This window comes from Tiliqua scincoides, chromosome 5 (assembly GCF_035046505.1).
Source record: "Tiliqua scincoides isolate rTilSci1 chromosome 5, rTilSci1.hap2, whole genome shotgun sequence".
Taxonomy (NCBI): domain Eukaryota; kingdom Metazoa; phylum Chordata; class Lepidosauria; order Squamata; family Scincidae; genus Tiliqua; species Tiliqua scincoides.
Window position 1 is genome coordinate 20,698,235 of NC_089825.1, and position 19,966 is coordinate 20,718,200.

Consider the following 19,966-nt stretch of genomic DNA (forward strand, 5'->3'; position numbering starts at 1 on the left):
GTAGAGCCTCCCTTAGCCAGAAAATAATATCAGAAGGTTGCCAGTTCAAGGACACCGGCAGCTCCCTGAACAGCTGAGAATGGTGAGACCTTGAAGCAGCTGACAAGCCGAGCTGAGTGATTCCACCTACTCTTGGTGTGAACAAGAAGTGTCTTGGCTGCCCTCCATGTGAGAGATGGGGCTGCTTGTCAGCATGCATGGGAGAACCAGAAGTGAGACCAGACCAGGAGGATCCATTCTGAAATGTTGTTGGTTCTTGAAAGAGAGAACCTCTATGATTGTAAAAATCCCCTTGAGGGATTTAGAAATGCCTGCCTATGTAAACCGCCTTGAATAAAGTCAGAGGAGTAATCCAATGACCAGAAAGGCGGTATATAAATACCTAGTTATTATTATTAAATCTGAAAGTTAACTTTGGCTGCATGCATTCCAAAGCATTTGGCTGCATGAGACTCATCCTGGCAGTTGCTGGAATATACACTGTTGAATACATTTTTTAGAAGTTAAAGAAGTGCTGAATTTTGATTTCATGCTGAGCACAGAATGTAGCATTCTAGGAGTCCCAGATTTCATTTTTTCAAATGTTTGCACGACTGAATGTTTACCGGCCATTGTTTTTAACCAATCGTAAGAGACTGAGGGCCCAACCCTATTCAACTTTCCAGCACCGGTGCAGGCGCAATGCAGCCCCAAGGTAAGGGAACAAATGTTCCCTTACCTTGAGGAGACCTCCGTGACTGCCTCCTCACCAAAGGATGCAGTGTACACCCTATTGGCACGGCTACACCGTGCCAATAGGAAAATTGGATAGGACTGGGCCCTGACACATCAAATTAAATATTGCAATCAAACATTTTGATACTGCAGTTCCAAACCCAGTATTAAACTCAGTTCCAAACTAAAAAGTTTAAGCTGCCAAATAACTCAATTTAAAAATATCAGCCAAATCATACCATCCAATGTTTCGCAAATGAAAACAGAAACATGCTTATAGGCTCTTCACAATCTGCCTGGATGTTGTATTCATTTATTGTGCAATACCCCTGTCTCAACTGACTTAACAGCCAAGAAGATGATACTTTTTTCAGTTAAAGATATACTAGGAAAAAGATGTAATTGCCCTACAATTGATTATCAACAGTTCAAAATATACCTCAGCAATGAATGCCTGGGAAATGACAGGCAGTGCACCACACATTTTAGAAATGGGCTATGTCAGAATGCCAGATACAAGGGAGGGCACCAGGATGAGGTCTCTTGTTATCTGGTGTGCTCCTTGGGGCATTTGGTTGGCCGCTGTGAGATATAGGAAGCTGGACTAGATGGGCCTATGGCCTGATCCAGTGGGGCTGTTCTTATGTTCTTATGTTCACACAAAGCCTTACACATCAGAACTATCAGAATGAAACATCTGTATTTGTTGTGGCTCTTGAAAGATAGAGCCTTCTTTCAATTGTAAAAATCCCTCCGGGGATTTAAATTAGCCTGCCTATGTAAACCGCCTTGAATAAAGTCTTGAATAAAGACCAAGAAAGGCGGTATATAAATACCTGTTGTTATTATTATTATTATTATTATTATTATTATTATTATTATTATTATTATTATTTACACATGAACACTACATTTGCGTACATGAGAGGTAAGATGCATCCACCCACCATTTGTAGATGTAACTCCTAAAGAACCTAAGAACTTAAATCCAAAGAAAGACAACGTGAGTAAATCACACTAGCAAAATGTTAATATTAGTATTTATTGCATTAAGCCAGTGATTTTCAACCTTTTCACCTCATGTTATGGAACACTGACAAGGTGCTAAAATTGTCAAGGCACATTGCACTGCTAGCAGGGGGCGCTCCCATCCCCCAATGGCCTTATTAATAAATTACCCTTCCTCAACTCCCGTGGCACACCTGTGGATCATTTACGGCACTGGTTGAAAATCACTGCATTAAGCTAATATCTTGAAATTACTGGATTCATAGAATGGAATGGAAAAGGCATGGTTCTACAAGCCTAATTTCCTATAACTCACTGGGGAAAGGCTGTGGCTCAGAGACAGAGCACATGCTTTGAATGAAGAAAGTTCCAAATTCCATTTCTGGTATCTCATGGTAGCATGGAAAACAATTCCTACCCAAGAACCACTGCTAGTCTGGTTGACTGTACTGATCTAGATGGACCAGTATAAGGCAGCTTTCTATTATCCTCTACTTTTGCCCTTCATCATTGGGGGGGGGGTCAAAGCCCATTGAACTATTCGCTTGCTCCAACAACAATAATCAACCAATCATATTCCTAAGAAAACAGTCATAATGTATTTGAATATACAGTTTTGGATCTTAGAATGTTAAGGGAGCCATCTCCTTTATCTTATTGTCCCCACAGAGCTTAATCATAGTACATTCCTGTGCTGAGCCATGCTTGGGAATATGAACTTCTTCATGAGATGGTTCTTTCCAAAAAATGACAGGCAACTGGTTCAGATGCCTACAAGCAGACAGACAATGGCCAACACCATGACTATCGGAAGCAGAAAAATTATGCAAAATAAGCAAATACTGTATATGCAAATGTGCTTAGTACACATCTTTTATATAGGTCACAGGATTCTTCTTTTCTTGGCACAGAACTTTGATTAGCTTGGCACACAAATTCTTTTTTTTTCTTTTAGCACAAATACACACAGCCCTGAATAAACAATTAAAAATAAACACAACCTATGCCAAGTTCTTCAAATCCAGCAAAGCTTCCAGTTACTTTTCAGACAATAAGTGCACTTTTTCAACACAAACACACATGACATTCTGTTTGAAGTTATTCAATGGCCAGTGATTCATTTCTAAATGAGATGTACCAGATCTAATCTCTTCCTGTAAGTCTCATTCTGAGACACAGAAGCCTGTCTCAGATACAGCTGGAACTACAAGCCCAGGCCCAGCTCATACATGTAACTGCTATGTGTTCTCAGAAAGAACTATACAGTTATTACAGTATAGTAAGGATTTGCTAAACTAAAGCATAGGTAAGCAGCTAAAGGTCGATGGGCCAAACTATGGCATTGAAGAAAGCCTGCACTGCTGACTGCAGACTCTGTGCCGCGCTGTTGCCCACTCTCCTACTCAGTACACTACAGGCAAAAAGACGCCTACACACCATAGTGCACACTGTGTTATTTATATCCTACCCTCCCTTCAAGGAGTGCATGGTAGTGGTTTATCTATATACCACTGTTTATTTATATACTTAATTACAATAGTGCCCACAGATTTGTGTGGAGTAAAAGCTAGACAATGGTATCACCTCTTTGTGAGAGATTCCATGCATGCCTACTGCAGGATGCTTTTGTCAAGCAATATGTTCTATCACTAAGCGAAACTGTCCAGAGAGATTACCCAAATTACTCAGCAGCAGCTTTCAGCCACTTTTTGCTACATGTATTTTTGACATGAAAAAAATCCCTAATGAGCAGAGAAAAATAAACCATACGCACGGGAAGAACAAACTTGAACGTTAAATGAATAATCAACGCCATTTTAGAGAGTATGAAATGATGGGTGGTGCGGAAAGAAAAATAGAGACTCACAATTTCATTTCCTCTGTCAGAATACAACAGCTTAGGATCACCCAGTGAAGAGGATTTGCAGAAGGAATAGAACAGACAAAACAAAATTCTTCATCACAGCATGCATAGTTAACCTATGGAATTCACTGCCCCAAAATATGCTGACAATCACTAGCTAAAGTAGCTTTTAGAAAGCCATTGCATCCCTTCCATTTACCAATGCCAAATTCCCCTCCCCATTTGCCGGAAAGCTTTGCTGTGGTTCTCACACATTTAGCACCGGGACCCACTTTTTAGAATGAGAATCTTTCAGAACCCACCGGAAGTGATGTCATGATCAGAAGTGACAACATCATTTTTAAACAATCCTAGGCTGCAATCCTATCCACACTTACCCAGGAGTAAGTCCCATTTACTATAATTGTTAAAAGGATATACAGAGTAGCTTGTTAAAAGTACAGGTCTGTAACATTTCCCTAAATGCAGTCACATACTATGGTATCATCAAGTCTAATATATTAAAAATAAAATATTGAAATGAATGGGGACCCACCTAAAATTGGCTTGCTACCCACCTAGTGGATCCTGACCCACAGTTTGAGAAACACTGCAGAGGAATGCATCATAGCAGAATCAAACATGACACTGGGTCCCAATGCAAGGCATTGCCCCACAGTACCCTCAACTGGTGCAGGCAGAACTCATCCAGTATTCTGTGTCTAGTCAGATGCTTACAAACTAGGCATGAAGGTAATGGTAATGTTGCTGGTTCCTAGCACCTGTATTGTAGGCCGCTATATGTGCAAATGAACAACAAATGGGGCATACACCCCAAAGAAAGCTTTGGACTAATGAAAATAAGACAACCCAACACCACAATGATACAGCCCTCTATAAGACACCCTTGTATTATGTCCAGCACAATGCTTCATTTTTGTCCAAGACATTAACAAGTATGCTTCCTCACACCAATATATGCACAGTATAAACAAAGACAATGAGTATGGGCTTTGGGCCACCTTGCTAAGAGTCCCCCACACATTTTATTCCTCAAAAGAACTTTACAGGGTAGGTTATGCTATGAGATAGTGCTTTGTCCAAGACTGCCCAGTGGTTATGACTGAGCAGGGATCTGAACCCGATATTCTAGCCAGTGCACTGCACTGCTGATATTTGTGGATCCAAATAGACCTGTTCCGTCCCCCCAAAAATATTCTATCACCAAAACGAGTATCTACAGATATTGGTTTATGAGTTTAGCACATGACCATATTTCCATCTCTGCCATCTTGGAAAACAGTAGCCACAGTATTAATGCCACAGACTGAGCATGCTGCTCAAGTCATTTTGGTACTGACATGGTCCAACAACACATTAAGATCCTCTGCAGACATACTTTTTGTGGGCGTTTGGCAGGTATGGGCTTATAGCACTACTGTGCCTCTTAGAGCAGCTAAAGCAATGAGAAAAACCTATTCAATTTTTGTATAAGGCTCCTAAACAGCAGCAAAAACAACTTTGCAAGCCTAAGAATTAGCAATTGCTAAATTGTCCTTATTGCCTCTGTTCTATACCAGGAAAATCTTTTAACTGCTAAGTTCCTATGCATTCGGTGGATTTAATAGGTCCAGGAGCTCTGGCAGAACAAGTGTTGGCAATCTTAATACTAAGTCACATGGGATTGTGAGGTTCTCTCTAATTACTAATGGGAAAAGCAGTCTTCACCCATTCATTTCAAAATGAATTTGCAGACAGCATAAAGAGCCTTCAGGTAGAGGAGTCATTCCTGGCACAATGCGTGTACCCCCCACAAGAGCATTATTCATATTCCCCAGCTCACCCTTGTTATATTTGGGTACACACAGAAGCACCCAGGGCAGCTGGAGCTGCTGAAAGCATTCAGATAGCTGAAGTTTTCAATAATGAGAGGAACTTTCAACCTAATTAACAGGCCCTCTTTGGGATAACAGGCAGTTTGCAGTAATTGAGGTTTGTTTAATCTCTGTAGTGGCTCTTGTTTGTCAGCAGGATCAGCAGAGCCAGAAGATGTTGGCCGCTGCCTCTCCAGAGTTATGCCCCCCTCCAGCAGTTTCACAGGGCAAAGAAAAAATGTGACAAAGTAACATAAACTCTGACAACCAAAACCCAACACAGATTTTCTCTGCCTGGGGCACAGAGAAAGAACCGGAACCAGAGCTGAGGGCAGGGCTAAGCAGGCTGATGGGTGCAATTCTCAGTGGCTCCCAATGAATTCTGTGAGACAACACGAATGGGACCCATTGAGTAGGTAAAAGCGACTTCTCTAGATTTAGCTCCATTTCCAATGACATTTTTATTAGCATTCCGTTGCGTGCTTTCACATAAGTTAGCATTTCTCAAACTATGGGTCAGGACCCACTAGGTGGGTCGTGAGCTAATTTCAGGTGGGTCCCCATTCATTTCAATATTTTTAATATAGGCTTGATGCTACCATGGTATGTGACTGCATTTGGGGAAATGTTACAGATCTGTACTTTTAGCAAGCTACTATGCGTGTTCTTTTAAAAATGTTAGTAAATGGGACTTACTCCTGGGTAAGTGTGGGTAGGATTGTTAAAAATGTTCCTACTTGGTGATGTCACTTCCGATGGGTCCTGACAGATTCTCATTCTAAAAAGTGGGTCCCAGTGATAAGTGCATGAGAACCACTGACATAAGTTAATGACCGATATTCACTTGTAGGATGAAAAACAAAAAGCCTACACTTGAGGGCAATGTTGTAGCTAGAACAAAACTTCCCTAACCCACCTGGAAACTGGGTATACCCCTTACCCCACCTAGGAGCTGGGTTGAGGATAGGCAGAAAGGAGATGATGCTTGAAGGCATCCTTGTTCGAAATGAAGCTACTGGGTTTGAGGCCTGGAAGCTGTGGTGTTTGGTCTGGAGGGGAAATGGACTGTAGGCCTGGGCCCCTGTCCCATCTTCAGCAAGAGCCTTCAATGAAGGAAGGAGAGTTGTGGTGAAGAAGTTGGAGAACGGGACAAGAGAGAGGGCTGAAATTCTCCATCCTATCCTCCTCACCAAGCTTGAGGGGGCTTTAGGTAATCTGATTCACTCAGGTGGAGCATAGAGATCCCACCTGCATTTGCAGGTTCCAGAATCAAAGGAGCTTGAAATCCCCCAGTGATAGAATGGGAGCAGAAGGGAACTATTTCTGAAAGATGCAAGTGCAGACAGTGTCTGAAATATGCCAGCAATTGGTGTTGACTGGCCCACAAAAGACACTACACTGCTGCTCAAAGCAGCCCTTTGCATGAGGCCTGGTCACCAGCTGCCTATAATGATGCATATTGAGACCAAACCTCCCAGGCTACAAGTGCCAAGAGAATACTGATACTCTTAAAAGGCCAGGCCTAAAAATACAAACACTGAAACAGACTTGATCCATAAATCACAGCACAGCAGAAATAAAAAATTGATGGGAAAATTGCTTGCCAATATCCCAACCACATTTTCATCTGCAGAAGTACTTCTCTCCCCCAGCCGCACCCCCCTCCATATATCTGGGCCTTAGGTATGAATTAACAGGCCAGCATCTCCAATCTTTCCGTGGACCAAGCAGGATCACTCCCAGGAGCATACAGAGAAAGACTGCAAGGTGCGGCACTGTGGGAAAGGTGCTCAGAAGAAAGAAGAAGTCTTTCTTCTTCCCAGTCAGATACAATGTTATGCACTACATACCAGGAGCTGTTGCCTTGAGAGGTGCATTTTTAAACTTTATATATTATTAAGAACAAAAAAAGAAAATGAAAAAGCCACAGAGACGTCATAACATTGCAATTCACTACAATCCAAGAGTTTCAAACAGAACAAAAGATTATTGTAATTAACATTTTGTTCTGTGTGAATATCTTGGATTGTAGAAAGGACCTAATAATATACCTAACAGAGAGAACCTAATAATATACCTAGGGCACAATCCTAACCCGGTCTACTCAGAAGTAAATCCCATTTTGTTCAGTGGGGCTTACTCTCAGGAAACCGTGGTTAGGATTGCAGCCTTAGCTTAATAATACTTAGCTTTGCCTTCTATAAATCCTGGAGAAAGCCAATCTAGCAACAGTTGCTGCAGTCAGGTTGCTATCCTTTGCTTCTAGAGCAGGGGTTGGCAAACCTCAGCCCGCGGCCATTTGTGACTGTTGGGGACCCCCAATCAGGCCTGCAAGGAGCCCTAAGTCTCTGATGAGCCTCTGGCCCGTCAGAGACTGTTGGAGCCCATGCTGGCCTGCAACTTATGCCTCCATGCGTTTCTGGCTTGGTCTGTATGTTTTCACTGTGCAAGAGGTATGTTGCAAACAGTTCATAGTTCTCATGTGGTTCTACATGCCTGTATTATAGTTTCATGTATATTATAAATAAGCTCAGTAAAACTGATTCATACATATAAGTTCTGTCTCTAATGTATTCATTTATGTAAATTTATTCAAATTTAAAATGTTAATTCTTTTTTCCCCCAGCCCCCAACACTGTGTCAGAGAGATGATGTGGCCCTCCTGCCAAAAAGTTTGCCTACTCCTGTTCTAGAGCATATCATCCCCAGTATTGTACAAATTGGCTTGTTCCGAGGTCTAGTTTAAGATGCTGGTTATGATCTTTATAGCCCTAAACAGCTTGAGTCCCGGGTACCTGAAGGACAGCTTTACTTCATGCAAGACTGCCCATTCACTAAAACAACAATTTTCAACCATTGTGCCATAGCACAATGCAGGTGTGTTACAGAAGTCTGGGACTCAATGGTTGAAAATGGCTGAAAAACTCCTCCAGGTTCTGTTTCTTGGGCAACTGTCTGTGATAACGAATTAGTTATCCCTCTTCCTCCACCTGTGGAGCTGGTGGAGGAAGAGGGACAGACAATTTCTTAGAACAAGCAACTGCCCTAGAAACAGCACCACAGAACCTGGAAACGTCACCTGGAGAGGCTGGGCTTATGGCCTGGTTTGTGGCTTCTTTGAGTTGCAAAGGGCTGCTCAGTCTGTTCCACATTTTGTGCTGTGGTCCATGGGGTCACGAAGAGTCGGACACGACTTCATAAAACCAACAACATGTTTGGTGGATGTTCCAAAAAAGAGGGTCTCCCTTCCCCTGAATACCTGCCAAAGCCCAGGCCTGAACATTTTCTGCTGGGAAAACGCTACACAACATTTTTTTAACCATCAGGGCTAGCTCTTAATTGCTATGGTAAAGACAGCATGGAGTGATTTTAATACCCATACTGCATTTCAGCATATTAATCAGTGTTTTATTTACCAATTTGGATTTTTGCTTTAGTATTGTTAACTACCCAACGCCCCAGGTTAAAAGTCCAGATGGCTAGATAAAGATAATAATCCTCCTAATCTTCACACACAGACACCCCCAACACACACCTCTTACTATTCTAAGATGAAATCCAAACCTCACAGAAAGGACTCCATACAAGTTCCCATTCACTGTCAAAGTGCAGAGATCAGCCTGTGCACAGCAGTGGGAGGCAGCCTGGGCCGTTCTATTTTTAAACTCAGTTATGCTCTTAGTCCCATATATCTGTTATCACAACCGCCAACTGGTCCTGAGAGGGGAGCAGGAACTCACAGCAAGATTCAAAGTTAGTATCCCAAGAAATGTAGTGGAGAATGCAATTGCATATGCAGTACAACTGAAAATAATATTGCTGCAGTGCACAGTATAAATGGGCTAATGTCTCATCCCAACATTTCACCATCAGGGCTGGGGATGGAATCATGGCCAGACTTAACTCAAAGGGAGGACTTGTACTCTTGCGGTGGGAACCTCAGTTCATATGCTTCATGGTGAAATATGGACTGAGATTCAAATCCACACATGTCAAATTACAGACTTTTGTATATATCTCATATTAAGTTAGCAAATCACTTGAATAAATTCCCAAAAATATATCTGTATTAAATTAAAAATTATTAAAGTTAATGTTTTATAATCTAAATCAACACTGGTTTTAGATGGTGCTTTTCCCTATGTTAATATAGATTCATATAATTCAGAATATAAAAACACTGCTGAGAAAAATATGGTTTTTTTCTTCAAAAATATAAAGGCATTTTAAAAACCTTTTCTCAAAATGCAAGCCTTGTTCTGAGCTCTTCGGATGGAGACAGGATGGACAGACAATTATAAAAATCTATTTATCTATCTGCCTCAATTATATCCTTTGGTGATGCAAGGGACAATACAAGAAATTAAAAGCAATTTAACAGACACTGCCAGATGGGCTGCTGGTAATCAGAGATATTGTTTTGATAAAGATCAAGAAACTCTCAAAATTGTAATTACCAGAAACCCTCATTTCTTCAACACGGTCAGGGCTATGTATATCATGCTGACAAATTATGAAACCCCAGAGTAGCCTATTCACCCTTTGGGGTACATTACACACAAAGACTGGAACAATCATGGCATGAAAATATAGCCTTAAAGCTTCCATCATGATGGGGTCATTGCTCAGTGACTCAGCATGTGCTTTGAATGGAGAAGGGGCCCGATCCATGGCATCTCTAGACGCAACCAGTCAATGTAGATAATACCTAGCCTTAGCTGGATCAGAGGTTTAGACTTAGTATAAGACAGCCTCAAACCTGATCACATTGAATTCTATTACAATAGTGCTATTAACAATAATGGGAAAACTAGATTCTTTTGCTTACTCACATGCAGTTTGATCCTATGTATATTTACTCATAGTCAACTCCCATAAATGTCAATAAGACTTGCTTCTAGGTAAATGTACTTAGGATTGCAGCCTTAATGTAAGGGCTCTGTTTAAGAAACTTACTAAAAATCTATCTCTCTTTGAACATAAAAGAAACCCAGAGCACTTGGATCCTTTCAGGATAAGGCTGTAATTCTAAACAGACTCACTTGGAAGACAATGAAATTTACTTTTCAGCCATAGATTTACAGCATAATACTATGCATATTTACTCAGAAGTAAATCCTACTGTATGCAATGGTGCTTCTTTCCAGGTAAGCATTTAAAGGATTGTAGCCTTAGTAGGGTAAGTTAGGCTACAATCCTATACACACTTACCAGGGAGGAAGCCCCACTGAATTCAATGAGATTTCCTATTAATAAACCTGCATAGGATTGAGCTGCCAAATATCCCAACAAGCACAGTGAAATGTTAAGAGTGTAGAACTATGATTTGTACTGCGATCTTCTTAAAAACAGAAATCATCATCTGTTTAGAAAACAATAAACTTTTCTTGGCAGAAGGTACTAATCTCAGTTCATTTGCTTCCCAATGCTATAGTGATACCTCTGCTCCAGTCTTGGCTGTTGTTTTTTTAGAAACAGGAGACGCAGTATAAGAGATTTGTCTGTCATCAACTACACAACTGCAACACAAACCGTTCTTCATATTTCTTTCTGGAAACCATTAATGACCATCAGTTTCTGCATTAAGAATTTCTAACGGAGACTGCAGTTAGGAGCACAACATTACAAATAAGACACCGACAGGCAAATCATATTTTCAAATTGGGGGGGGGGGGGTAGTTCAATGATTTAGTCATGAATCATCATGATGGAAGAAACTGATTGTGATGTTTTCCATTTCTTGGTAAATCAGCTTAGCCCCTGAGCAACAAATTAACAGCACTTGAACAAGCCATGTGCAGAAGGGTTGAGGGTTGGGCAGTTAATGCCAAGCTACAAATTTGGGGACAGAACAGGTCTTCCTTGAATCCACTTTGGTTGAAGACAGAGGTCTTGGAATTATCTTTTCTACTATTCCATGCCCGGGCCAATTTTGAACAGAGTCTGCAGAATAAGAGGCTGAAATGAGATATTTTTCATTTTGTGACAAGATTGCAATTTTGATCCTTTTATACATTGTGAACCACCTTGTTAAATTTTTTGGGTTAAGAGGTAGGATAAGAATATGTTTTTAAAAAGAAAGTAGGTATTCCAGCTTTCTTGGTCTATACCAGGGGTCTCCAACCCCAGCCCGGGGGCCAGATGCAGCCCGTAGCAAGCCTCTTTCCGGCCTGCGGCCAACCTCTTGTCCCCTGAAAGCCTCTGGCCCACTCAACTGAACATGACCAGAACTGTGCTCTGATTGTGTCTGGAGGATGTTCTGAGGGCCAGAGAGGTTGAATGAATGAGCCCATTCATTCATTTACTCACTCATCTAAGTTCCATTTCTAATTTATTTATTTAAATTTTATATTTGAATTTTTTTTCCGGCCCTCCACACCACGCCAAATATTTGTTGCGGCCCTCTGGCCAAAAGGTTTGGAGACCCCTGGTCTATACAATGCAAAACAAAATGTCGCAAAGTCCACAAGCCACTTTTGTGCAGCTTTTAAATCCAAGATATCATTGTTCTACTGCTCCTAAAATGACTACAGAATTTATGAATTAAGGCCTTTTTGTAATTTCTATCCAAATGTGCCATCTGAGATCAAGCTGCTTTCTGCAGTATATGAAACCCATTTCCTATTTTGACAAGCTGCATTGCTCAGAGTCCTTATGGTTCCTATCTTAAACACCACTCCTTCTGCACTACATTATCATGAATTTGGCCTGTATAACTAAGCCGAATGCACTCTACCGGCCACAAATTGTAGCCTGCCAGGTGCTTGACCCCTATTTTCACATTCCTAATCCGCAGCAGACAAAAAGGAGATTTATCAAGCCCCTGGTAAGACATTATATACAGCTCGTGGGCTATGTCAATCTTGGTGGATCATAACTGTGCACTAAACTCTTTATTTCAGTTCCACACTACAACTCTACAACAACCCCAAGAAGAGAAACCATAGGAGATGAAAGCTCTTCAAGAAACACTGGTCCCATAGAATGAGAAATACAACCCAAAGAGATATTTCATGGGACCATCACGTGGTTTAAAAATAATTATTCATTTTTGAACTACACATTTTTTCATGAAGCACAGCAGCACAATGAATGTCATTTACAGTCCGTTTTTTCCCCCAGCTTTAGGAACCATATTGCATTTCCGTTACTTAAAAGAAAAACTAGCTGCAATCCTAAATGAATTTCCTCTCTTGCAACACTGATTCAAATCAGATTTACTGCTCTCTTCTGTTAGTAAGATCAAACAAAAATAAAACCCATTTTAGAAATCTTTTGGAAGTGAGATATCCTGAGGTTTACTACAGTTTAACTTAAATATTCACTTTTTAAAAAAAAAACACCATCATGTTTCATTGTCAATAATAACTTCTGCAGTAAAATCAGGAGGTTTTCTGCAAGTCAACTGTTTGCAGGTTTCAGCTCAGAGACACATTTTTCCATTTTTAAATTATATTTCTATATTAAACTAGTTCTTGTAGCCTTAATTTGTGATTGGCCATTAATGAAGGTAATCTCAACATGTACATCTCATCCTTTTGTGAATATCTTGCAGAAAACAGACATCTCAATCCTGAGCTGCCCGGTGTGTGGGGCTGCCAAGGCGCCAAATGCCTGCTGCGGCATCCTAAGCATGCCAGGCAGCCAACACTGGCTACTCAGGAGAAGGGGATATTCATCCTCTGGATAAGGGAAGTAGCCCTACAATGGGGTTACACGATTCTGCGGCACCTCTTTAGCAAATACAGAATCAAGGAGTCCCGGGCCACCCCGCTCCCTCCCCACCATGCCTTCTCCCCACCCTCCACCTGTCCCAGAATGCCTCCTCCCTGCCTACCCCCACCTGTAGTGGAATAGCGGAAGATCTGGCGAGGAGGTAGAATGTGGTGTCTGCAGTGGCCCCTTTAAGAATTAAGGCCTGGGCTTTCAGCAAAGGGTGTGCTGCACAGCTGCAGCCACTGAAGGCAATAAGGCTCTCAGGCATAAAAGCACCTGCTGAAGGGAGCGTTTGGTGTGGGTAACAGAAGGAGGAAAGGGAGACTGGATTAATGGACTTTGGACACTGAGATTAGTGTTTGGCTGCTGTACCCAAGACCTGCTGAGGACCAAGGGGCTGCTGTAGTGGCGGGAGCTGCTGGCAGGAGAGAGGACCTCTGCAGGTTGAACAGGCGAGCTACCCTGGAGATGGGGTCCAGCAGGACTGCAAGGCAGAACTAGGGCCATTCTTGGGTTAAAAAAGGGGTGCTACTAAGCTAAAAATGGGCATAATTCTCCAGGCAGAGCTTGGACTGGGAATCTGGCAGAACACCACCCCATCTTACCTCTTTGCCACCCAGAGCATCGGGCAGTGGACCATAGGCCCAGCACTGGAGTTGGCCCAACATGGGCTTGTGTTGGGCTAGCTCCAGCTCTGGAACGCAGAAAAGCTTGCAAACATGCCTTATAGCATGTTGCAACAGTGTGCACTGGTGGTGAGCTCTGGATCAATCATCATCATCATCATCAACAACAACAACAGTATTTATATACTGCTTTTCTACAAAAAGTTCACAAAATGGTTTACCAAGAAAAATCAAATAACTAATGGCTTCCTGTCCCAAAAGGACTCAAATCTAAAAAGATTAAAAAGAATACCAGCAGACAGCCACTAGAAAAGACACTGCTGGGGTGAAGTGGGCTGGTTACTCTCCCCCTATTAAATAAAAGAGGAGCACCCACTAGAAAAACTGCTTCTTACCCAGTGTGCAGGGTTACTAGCAGTTCTTCTTGGTGTTACCTTTACAACCAACAAGATTTTTTTTTAAAGACACAATTCTAAGACAAAGCCCATTAATATAAAAATGTATTAGTTTCCTTAATTCCAGGACACTTTGAGATAACAGCTCATCAAATGTACCTACTAAGAATATTTAAGATAAATGTTACTGCCTGAGGAAATTTCATGGCCATTCAATCCTGTCAAACAGATCAAGCCAAATAAATCCATGCCTTGTTTTTGTAGTCTAAATTTGGGTCTTGGGTAAAAAGGGGGTGCTACTTAGCTAAAAGTGGGCATAATTCTCCAGGCAGAGCTTCGACTGGGAATCTGGCAGAACACCACCACATCTTACCTCTTTGCCACCCAGAAAAAATTTGCACCCCCCCCCCAAATTTAAAAATCTGCCTCTGCCTGCCTTTTATGCCTGTGCTCTTAGTGCAAGTAAGTGCTCTTAGTGCAACTTAAATTTTCAAAAAATTCAAACTGATGCAAATCTTCCTGGAGAGGCTAGAAAACAGATATCTATTTTAAGAGACTCTCGGTAATGTTAATGTCATTGCTATTTATTAAATTCTGTTGCCACAATATGATGATGGATTTCTTCATGGGGGAAAAAAACTCATTGACTACTTGGAATTATTTAAATGCCTTGACTTTCTCTGAATACAATCCACTGGATTCTTGTACACACCTGCTGAAATGAATTCAAGTTGATGCATTGGTTGCTCCTATATCTCGACCATTCATTTTAAGGGAACTTATACAAAACTTCCCAATAGCTCCTGCCCCTTGTCTGGTATGCGAGCAACTTGATTCCAAATCCTTTTACTTGGAACAATTTCCACCAATATCAACAGGTACAACTTAGCCTTTGTCACTTTTTAAGATGCCACAAATGTGATATGATCTAAACTTTCCTAGGCTCTTCAGAAGAATGGAATGGACATAGAGTGTCAAGATGTTCATTCTACTGTTCTGGACTCTATGGCTTCTACAGCTGAGGCCTCACATGACACACAGCCTCTGCCCCCCCCCCCCAAAAAAAAAATTCCTTTTCACAGAAGACTAGCATGTCAGGGAAAGGGGCTAGGATAGACTACTTCTCCCTGACATTTAGTTTTCTATGTGCAAAGATTTTTTTTCTACTTTTTATGAGATTGTTTATTTTTATATTGAATACCATGACCCTTCATCTGCAGTCTAAGGTAGAATAAACCCAGGTTTAGAACCTCTGCTGCTGTTTGTAAGAACTGAGTCTAGTCTTCACAAACAGTTCCAAAATAAATCAATCAGATACAGAGATCTTTTCTATACATTAAGGGCAAATCATTTCCTAGGGAAAAACCTGTACATATTCTCAATCAGAGGCACACATCTTCTTAAATTTGGTTAAATTATAACTTCCTTAATTATTTTGTATGACTAGTAAAGCCACATTAGATTAAAAATAAACTGTGCTCCCAGTAATTCTCAGTTCCATAACCTTTAATAAAGTATTGGATTGTAATTGCATTTTAATATTATACAATTTTAAAAAGCAAAAAAAAATCATTCATCCTATCATCAGTGTATTTTTCTCCCATTACATCTAATTTACACAATATTTAAACAACATTGGTTTTTCCAGAGAAAAACTGTATTTAGACCACATCTCATAGGTAGCTGGAAGGACCTTGTTCCTTTGCTTCTCTTCCAATAATTGAATTGAGATATTGTAACTTGTGTGTTTTAACTGGGACCAACATAGTACAGTCAAAACTAAAGCAGCACATGTCAAATCTAACAGCTTTGAGTAGTACAACAGCCTAAATTAACGCCATCCCTTATATCAGTGGTTCTCAAACTCTCTGGGAGAGTTTGAGAGCCACTAAATTCTTGCGTGGGCAGGAGGGGGGAGGCAGCAGGGGCGGGGGAAGGCAGCAGCACGATCCCCAGGATTGCACCACTCAGGGTGCGGGGAGCCACTCCCGGGGGTGCTGGGAGCCTGGTGCAACCTTTGGCAGGGCTCCCCGCAGCAGTGAAAGTAGATGCAGAGCAATCGCGCTCCACTTCTGCTTTATCGGAGAAGGGGCGCAATTGCTCTGCATCTACTTTCACTGGTGCGGGGAGCCCTGCCAAAGGTCGCACCAGACTCCCCGCACCCCCAGGAGGCTGCAGGGGCTTGGGTACATGCCGCTGCCTCCTCCATGCCTCCAGGCTGCCCCCGCCCCTTAAGGGGGCGGGGGCCAGGGCCCACAGGCTGGGGCGTCACAACGCCCCAGTTTGAAAAGCCCTGCCTTATATGTTTACAGTGAATTCCTGTGCTACACTGTGACCTACCAATAGCAGTATACAGAAATGCAGAAAGACCTAGCATAGAATGGCAAGTTGCAGCCCTGACTTTAAGTTATTTGAAATACTCTGCAAACAGCCTGTAAATATTCACACATGTTGGGAGTTCCTTTGGTGCCGTGTGTGGTTATGTGAAACAAATACACTAAGCTGACTAGCATATGCCTTACACCCAATAGTTTGCTCAAGTCATTTTTCTCTTTCTGACAAAAAGGAAGGTGTTCAAAATACCAAACAAAACTCTTCATTTTATTACAAGAGAAATGGATAAGCAAGCAAACAAACAAAAAGTTGATTTTTTTTTTTACCTGCATTCTGGAGGGTCTCGATGTTTTGAGGTCTAGTTGCGAGTTCTGCAACCGTTTGAACAAACTGCGTCCTGGCCCTCTGGTACTGTTCAAAGACTGCAAAACAGGAAAGAAGGCAGTATGAGTTGTTTCAGAGAGGCCCTGAAAAGCCTTCTTCACATGACAGAAGCACATTGGGAGAGGACTGCAGGACCCCTTTGCTGTGCAATCCACATGAGGAACTGCAACAAGCGGAGTTCACCCTATAAGTGGCAGCAAAAACCAATGAAGCCCCCATGGGGTAGGGTGACCAGATACAAAGGGGGACAGCAGTGGCATAGCTAGGGGGCTGCAGGCTGCACCGGGTGACACATACAGAGGAAGTGACACCATTACTCACCAAAAAATTTTAAATCATATTTTCATATAATACAATCATGTTATATATGAATCAATGGCCTCAAGCAGAATGCAATGAAACAAACTAAAAGTCTTTTCTATCAAAAGTTATAGCCAAAAAAGCATCCACACCCACTGCCCAGGATGTTGCCCTACCCACTGCATGGGAGGAAGTACATCATAGGGGCGATGCACTGGCCTCCTGCATCCAGTGAAACAAAACCTAGTGACACCACTGGGGAAAAGAGCACCTGTTCCTTTAACCACTGTATAGCGGAGGAAATTTTGGAAGGAGTAGCTCAACATGGAAGGTTTTAATATGAGGGGTACAATTTATGGAACTGGGTTGCCAAAGGGGTACATTGGGAACCACTGAGTCAGGGTGACCCAATTTCCTCTTTTTCCAGGACATGTTCTCTTTTTTAGTCTCATGTCCTAGAAAATAACTTAAATATTCTCCTTTTCCCTATGAGTGGGCTCCTGCAGGCAGTGAATAGCCTTCTTGTAATTAATAAATTATATGTAATATAGTTTTAAATTTAGTGTTTAATTAACCCAGTGGATCTCAAACTTTTCGTCACTGCAACCCACTTTTTAGAATGATAATCTGTCAGGACCCACTGGAAATTATATCATTAACCTGAAAATGATGTCATGGCCCGAAGTAACATCATCAAGCAGAAAATTTAACACCCCCAAATGATTAGATCAAATCAGATCAATGAAATTAAAAGTTTACAATATGTGTAAGTTTATAAATGTACTCAAAATAGAGAACCATACCAACTCTCCCAAGCAGTTGCTGATCTGTTTAAAAATAATTCCCCCAACATCCCAAAGGCTGCAATCCTATCCACACTTACCCAGGAGTAAACCGCATTGACTGTCATGGCTAACCAATTTCTGCTCAGCCCACAGGGGTTTATTATCCCTGTTGCATATATGCACCATTGGGAAGAAATGGCTTAAAAGCATATACATAGTAGCCTGTTAAAAGTACAGATCTGTAACATTTCCCCAAATGCAGTCTTATACCCTGGTAGCATCAAATCTATGTTAAAAGTAAAATACACATTGAAATGAATGGGGACTCACCTAAAATTGGCTTGCAACTCTCCTAGTGGGTCTGGATCCACAGTTTGAGAAACACTGACAATCACTTGAAATCAATATAGGAGTGCTTTTAGCTTTTATTTTGTCACATCCTACATTTTTCTTGGATGTCCTACATTTTGGGGTGCCTGGTCCTCTTCTGCGGTTATAATATCTGGTCACCCTGAACAGAGAGGCCACTTCATCAGGTGCTACTGACCCCAAAACAGGCTGCTGCCAGGATTGATCTTTAAAGTGCCACCGCAAAACTCTTGTTGTTTAAGGCCCCAATCCTATGCATGTCTACTCAGAAGTACTTCCAGGTATAATCAATGGGAGTTACTCCCAGGTAAGCATGGACAGGATTGTAGCCTCGGAGCCCAATCCTATGCATGTCTACTCAGAAGTATGTTCAGGTATAGTCAATGGGATTTACTCCCAGGTAAGTGTGGGTAGGATTGCAGCCTCAGAGCCCAATCCTATGCATGTCTACTCAGAAGTAAGTCCAGGTATAATCAATGGGACTTACTCCCAGGTAAGTGTGGATAGGATTGTAGCCTCAGAGCCCAATCCTATGCATGTCTACTCAGAAGTATGTTCAGGTATAATCAATGGGACTTACTCCCAGGTAAGTGTGGACAGGGTTGCAGCCTCACTCCCCCGCAGACAGGATGCAGCCTGGCCACCCCCTTACCTTGCAAGACCTGCCTTTGACTCATGGCTCCTGCTGGGGGTGCTCCAACCGCTGCAGGGAAGGAAGCCTGGAGCCCCCTCCACAGGTGGCTCCACAGGTGGCTTCAGGGAGCGGTGCCTCTCTCTGGGGCGCCCTGGTCTCCCCGCCTCTTGGGGCCCTTCCTTGACTCGGCCGCTGCTGCCTCTCTCACTCACTCCTCGCCCAGCCGAGGCGCAGGCTGCTGCCTCTCTCCGCGGGCCTCTTCAGTTTGGGCTGCCGTGTGTATCCTTCTCCAAGGTAACCAAACGGAAGCGGGCGCCATCAAGGGGGCGGGCGGGAGGCGGCTGCCTCCGCCCATTGTGACATCAGCGGCATCCACCAGCCCTGGCTGCCAGCCTAGGACCAGCGCTGGCTGGCCGCAGGGTCACTCAGGCTCTGCAATCCTATGCACACTTACCTGGGAGAAAGCCCCATTGACTTTAATGGGACTTGCTTCTGAGTAGACCTGGGATGTCTCCCGACCTTTTTCTCTCCCTCATATGCTGCAATCCTATGCACACTTACCTGAGAGTAAGCCCCATTGACTTTAATGGGACTTACTTCTGAGTAGACCTGGGGTGTGAGTCTCCACAGACTTTTTTTTCCCTTAAGGCTGCTTCTTACTATGAACACTTGCCCGGGAGTAAGTCCCACTGACTTTAATGGGACTTACTTCTGAGTAGACATGCATAGGCCTGTAATGTGAGTCTCCACAGTCTAGTTTCTCTCCTTAAGCTGCAATCCTAATGTACACTTTCCTGGGAGTAAGCCTCATTGACTATAGTGGGACTTACTTCTGAGTAGACATGCATAGGCTTGGGCTGTAAGTCTTCGCAGACTTTTTTCTCTTTCCTTAAGGCGGTTTCTTACTGTACACACTTGTCTGGGAGTAAGTCTCATGATCTTTAATGGAACTTACTTCTGAGTAGACACGCATAGGCCTGAGAT

General features: G+C 42.4%; 1 protein-coding gene across 1 annotated transcript in view; it reads right to left on the reverse strand.

Moving 5' to 3' along the window:
* SPAG6 (sperm associated antigen 6) overlaps positions 1-19,287 on the reverse strand; it is a 59,446-nt gene extending 40,159 nt beyond the window's left edge. Inside the window, exons 1-2 of the mRNA XM_066628116.1 lie at positions 19,001-19,287; positions 16,837-16,932 (exon numbers count right to left, since the gene is read on the reverse strand). Coding sequence (XP_066484213.1) covers positions 16,837-16,932; positions 19,001-19,025 — 121 coding nt within the window. The 5' untranslated portion in view covers positions 19,026-19,287. The remainder of the gene's footprint in view (positions 1-16,836; positions 16,933-19,000) is intronic.
* Positions 19,288-19,966: the final 679 nt, after the last annotated feature.